Source organism: Colias eurytheme, chromosome 31, assembly GCF_061535395.1.
Source record: "Colias eurytheme isolate Ceu_HAF_F1 chromosome 31, ilColEury1 Martin Lab GWU primary, whole genome shotgun sequence".
Classification (NCBI taxonomy): Eukaryota; Metazoa; Arthropoda; class Insecta; order Lepidoptera; family Pieridae; genus Colias; species Colias eurytheme.
In genome coordinates this window covers 1298497-1304526 of record NC_143010.1, presented here as the reverse complement: position 1 = coordinate 1304526, position 6030 = coordinate 1298497, and the positions used below count along the sequence as shown (strand labels likewise).

Below are 6030 nucleotides of genomic sequence, written 5' to 3'. Positions count from 1 at the left end.
GGTTTTTGTATGATTTGTTTATTATCAGTTAAGCAATATGTGTCGACAGAAAACGGAACGTAACCTTTTGTTACCAAATGGAAATTGATATCTGAATGTCATTTGAAATGTCATAACAGTCGTGATTCAAGTGATATTGTGTCCCCTATTGATTTTAACAAGTGTATCCTGCAATTTCAGTAATATTAATTATTAGAACAACCAGTCATGTCTTCTATAACGGATGTAAGAACTATATTCAACAGCAAATTGAGCGAGAATCCGGACCATGGTTTTCATCCCTTAGATCTAGACAGAGTAAAGGACGAAAAATACATCACCCGGGTTTTGAAACACTCCAACGAGGATGCGAAGGAAGCTGCTGATATGCTCTGGGAGATATTTACGTGGAGGAAAACAACCGGCGCGAATGATATTAACGAAAGCAACATTAAAATGGACTTTGTACAAGAGGGCGTAATATTTCCACACAGCCGGGACGTTGATGGTTGTCTATTGCTTATAATCAAGTCGAAAAAACACGTGAAAGGCGTCAAAGACTTCGAAGAGATCAAAAGAATCATCATATACTGGTTCGATCGTATGGAACGCGAGGAAAACGGTAATAAAATATCATTGTTTTTCGATATGGAGGGCTGCGGGCTGAGTAATATGGATATGGAATTGATACAGTACTTAATATCTCTATTTAAGCATTATTACCCTTATTTCTTGAATTACATTATAATATATCAAATGCCGTGGGTGTTGTCTGCTGCGTTTAAAATCGTCAAGTCGCTGCTTCCAGCACAAGCAATTGAAAAGTTGAAGAATGTAAATAAAGATTCGCTTAAGAACTTTGTGCCTCCCGAGCAGGCTTTAACATGCTGGGGCGGGCAGGACAATTACGTTTTTGAGTTCGTACCTGAAAATAGAAGTACACCAGAGCATACGCCGAAAAAAGTCACATTTGCCGAACAAAATGACATTCACTCATCTACTCCAGCTGGTGAAATGCTGAGAATCAATCCTAGCAATTTAATCGTGTTTAAAAACGAAAATGATGATATCACCGGCCAGTTCACAATAACAAACAACGATGCAGGGGCTGTATCGTTTAAAATACGCACGACATCCCCAGAGAAATTCCGAGTACGGCCTAGCTCAGGAATTCTAGGTGTAGGAGCATCACAGACTGTCATGATCGTAGTGCAACCAGGTTTCCAACTGAAAAACGTATCAAAGGACATGTTTTTAGTAATGTGTATGCAGATACCGAAAACAGATTTATCTCAAAAGGAACTCAGTGAGATCTGGCAAAATTCGTCTGGAAACAAAGTCGACGAATACAGGTTGAAATGCCAATTCCCGGTAAAAGAGACAAAGAATGGTAACGTAGTTGAGAAAACCGATAAATATGATTCGGTAACAAATGCGCTGAACAATTTACAAATGAACTACGAGATTCTGCACAAGCAAGTTGAGAAGTTAAAGATATTTCAGTTTTTAACTCTTATGCTATCAATTGTTGCAGTTGTTTTAGGATATTTAGTGTATATGAATACGTATGAAACTGATAGGTACTGTGAACAAATTTAAAATATTGTATTTAAGTATATTATAAGTAAAAAGCTGTAGATAGGTTGTCTCTTTTCCACTTATGGTATTTGGATCTTGCCATCTCCCTTTGACGTCTAATTGTGTGTGCGTAAGTGTATTGAAGATCGAATGTTAGATAACCTATCTAAAGCTATTTACGTCTATGTATAGTAAAAAGTTAGGCGTTGATTGGTAACATTCCTTGTATAAGCAATTATGTTCTTTTGCATTTTGGGCCACATGTTTAGAATTTTCGATATATTAACTGTTTTATAAACAGATTTAAAACTGTTGTATTTGATATTAAAATTAATGTTTTAAAAATGGCTTTTTTGACTATAAAATACTGAAATAAGCTTTGGATTTGTAACTTAAAGAATATAATGTTACTCATGGACGTATAAAAAAAGACGGACGGTATATCGCCTAAACATTGAGTGAAGCCTAGTAATGGCGGCGAAACATCCATGTGTGTGTGCCATGTTGCCATGGCAACAGCTGTCCTGTTGACAATGGCGGCTGTATTTTTTTCTATAAATTTTGCCGTAATAATTTTGTCATTAAAACATAAAAGAAATAACTTGCTTCTCTGTGGAATGTAATCCCTTGTGTTTTGTTATTTAAAATTGTACTGTTGCCACAGAATACATAATAGTAGCTAAACGCTACAGAACGGACACTCTCCGCCTCCCGCCAAAATTAAACTTACCTCAACCCCGCGCGATCAGACATAAAATGGGCCATATTTTTCTGCAAGGACGATACGCAACGAAGATTGACAACATTAATCAAATTGACTTAAAGTAATTTTATTATTTTGGATTTGTGATTATCGTTTTCCTAGAAAATTGGTTAGATATTGTGCTGTTTACTGTTTAGATATTGTGTATTTCATCAGAAAAACGCGAATTTTTTTAACGCTAGTCACAAATGTGCCAACCATAAAGCGTTAACACACACATTTGCAGTCTCTACAGTGTGACTGTCAAAACGATCATTTTGTATGGAGTGTCCGGGGTGTGCTGTTGCGACACCATTTAACCACGCAAGACGGCATTTTAAATATTTTTTGTGAAACAGTGACGCAGTTAATCAGTCGGTAGTTCACGACGTAATGGCGGCCGACTAGCTTACTATGGTGAGAGTGTGTGCGTGTTTATTGTCTACGCTAGCTTACTATGGTGGCTTCACGTTGTTTGTTCGTAATACGGCGTCCGTCTTTTTTTATACGTCCATGATGTTACTATATATTTTCTAAGACTTGTAAAATTTTTGTTTGCTAATTTATGAAGGTAGTATATTAATTATGAGGGTAAAAGTTTTGCCGCGTTTTATGACAGTAGGGCACAGATTGTGATATATTATCTGTCCTTGTGAATCATATCATAAAATGATAATATTTTAAAACCAAGCTCTCTTATGCTAATTATTGTTTAAGATATTTTTTAATTTATTATTCAATGTAAGAAAAATGTTTTGTAAAAAACACTAAGGTAAAATATGTGAAATTTCGTAAAAATTTTCGTCATTCCTATCAATTTTCCGATGAAAAATCTGTATGAAAACTGTTATTCTTTTCTTTTTAGTTAAAGATAAGAATTTAGTTGTAAGTGCGAGTGAGACAACATGATCGTGCCATTTCTGTTTAACAAATGCGAATTTTCCGTTAAAAATTGTTTTTCAAACAAATTTAATAATAAAAAATTGTCTCGAAAAATGTAGGTATTATAAAATATGTTTTTAGTTAAGGCTCTCATATAAAAATGGCCTACTCAAGTTATTTAATGTGTAACATTTGTTTATCTGTTACTGTTAAACCAATTTTGATGCGATTTTGAAACAAAGTTACAGCTATGTACATAAAATATAAAAAAATTGTGTTTTTATTTATTATATTTAATTAAGTGTCTCACTGGTGTAGAGATGGTTTTATTTATTTTAATGGTGGTTTTCTCTAAATTTAAAGAGAGAATTTAGTTCAATATCACATAAAACGGGTTTTAATCACAAAGTTTTAAATAATTTTGAATATAGGGTTGCACCTTTCATTTGTATAATATTGTTTACTTTTTACTAAAACTTCATCAAAATCTGTTTAGCCTTTTAATGTGTCTGAAACACACACACACACATTACATATATATATGTAATGTGTGTGTGTGTATATATATATATATATATATATATATATATATGTGTATTTAAAATTAAAAATTACTTCAGTCTTGTTTTTTTTTTGGTTAATTTTTCGGTCTTTTTTTATCTGTCAATTATTTTTTTATTATTAATTTATAAAAAATACTTGTAAAATGTAGAAGTAACACGTTAACTTTGTAAAACTTTTAATAAAGGATTTTATGGTTGTATGTTTGTTTCCATTTTTATTCGCCCTTGATTTTATATTGTAACTAGCTGCGATTCGCGGTTTCTCCCGCGTGGCTTCGCTCCTGTTGGTCTAGCGTAATGATATATAGCCTATAGCATTCCTCGATAAATGGGCTATCTAACACCGAAAGAATTTTTCAAATCAGACCAGTAATTCCTGAGATTAGCTCTTTCAAACAAACAAACTCTTAATAGTTAATATTATAATAGTATAGATTTAAGACTGCCTGTGCCGGGTGCCCTGAGGTTTTAAAGATGATATTATATAGGTATAACTCTATATAGCCTTCCTCGATAAATGGACTATCTAACAGTGAAATAATTTTTCAAATCGGACCTTCAATCGTTCCTGAGATTACCGCGTTCAATCAAACAAACTCGTCAGTTTTATAATATTAGTATCTATAGATTCTATATATACCTATTATAATTTAAAAGTTGTTCAATATATTAATACATAACAACTACGTCCATAAAGCAGATTGCAGAAAAATATTGATTAGACCTTGATAAAAGATAAATGTATGGCTCTCACGCGACAACGTAGAAACCACGCGAGCGAACACGCGTGAAATGTACATAACTACTAGTACTAATACTGTTTACAAAACATAAATGCTATGAAAATTTGATGATGCAATAGCATATAAAAATAGGCTTAGATACTTAAAACTACCTAGAGATAAACTACGATAACATGGCGCGCCCCTCCAAAATTCAAAACGTTTGAAAGTATTTGTGAAATTCATAATAAATAATATAATAATATAGTTAATATAATAATAAAAATTAATTATTTAATTATTATAAATAATAATAATATAATATTTAAATATTTGTATTTCACTACACACATTGAAACAGTAATTTGGAGGGGCGCGCCATGTTATCGTAGTTTATCTCTACGTAAGGGCAGTAAGAGATTTTGATGCAGTTTTTAAATAAAGTGGTTCTCGAGGAAGGTTTAGTAGGATTTGTTAAAAATTATGTTTTACACAAGGGGCAAAAGGCTATTATAGTAGTAAGTGTTATAAATGAAAGAAGAAATAAAGAAAGAAAAGACATTTAATCTGGTATTTAATTAAACACACGTGAAAAAAATGCGAGTGTGTTGTTTCTTTTATGTCGCAACAAAACGATTTCATGGTATAATTTTTGTCTAAATATATCTAGATAGTAAGTAGAATAGAGAGTGATATAGGCTTTTTAAAGCGGTAAGACATCTCTATCCCTATTTCCATGCCCCATGGGGCATGGAAAAACCTAAAAAAAAATTGAATAATCTAAAATTTAAGTTTTATAAATGGCGATAGATGGCGATACTATTAATGTGTCATAATTTGTCGTAGTATAGTATTTTATTATTAGTCTGTGGTCATAATATAATAAAGTGTGTGAAAAATTTATTGCTCTGAGGTGAAAAAATAATCAGTTGGTATGATAGATCATGGAAATTTTTGTTTTTTTAGGATTGAATATTTTCAAATGATTAACTATTGAATATTGTCAACCAATGTACAGAGTCGCGCTATTTTTGCAGAAAATAGTAAGTCGTAGGTTCTATCCGCATAGCTCCGCTCCTATTTCTCGATATTACATTCCTGCCTTCCTCGATAAATGGGCTATACTGAATATATTGATAAACTTAACAGCTGACGATTGCGTAATGCAGTAACTAGACAATATTAATAATGTTAATAGCCAAATAAATCTAGGTATATTATCTGATAATTTTAAAATACTAATCTATCTTTTATTGATTGATTAATGGTTAATTGACTGAACGAAAATAAAATTAGATTTGATCCCAATTATTGATGTCTGAAAAGCGTGTGATGAAATAAATGTTATTTTCCAAAATATACCTAGTGTTTTATTTTTAATTCTTAACTCACAACGATCATAGTGCAGGATTAAAATTGAGTTTGTTGATTTTTGTCTCCGCTTATAATGGAGTAACTAGGGTCTAGATTGTTAAAAATTAAAAATAAATGTATAATAATGTCTTTTAGCAGTTGATACCGACTCTCTAGTATTTCTTCATTTTGTTAAGTAAATAGACCAATA

General features: G+C 32.0%; 1 protein-coding gene across 1 annotated transcript; it reads left to right on the top strand.

Annotated features, from left to right (window-relative positions):
• Nucleotides 1-1963, top strand: LOC149895356 (motile sperm domain-containing protein 2-like). The gene has a single exon (XM_090119052.1). It carries the CDS (start codon nucleotides 208-210, stop codon nucleotides 1576-1578), a length of 1371 nt encoding a protein of 456 aa, XP_089975178.1. The 5' UTR covers nucleotides 1-207; the 3' UTR covers nucleotides 1579-1963.
• Nucleotides 1964-6030: the final 4067 nt, after the last annotated feature.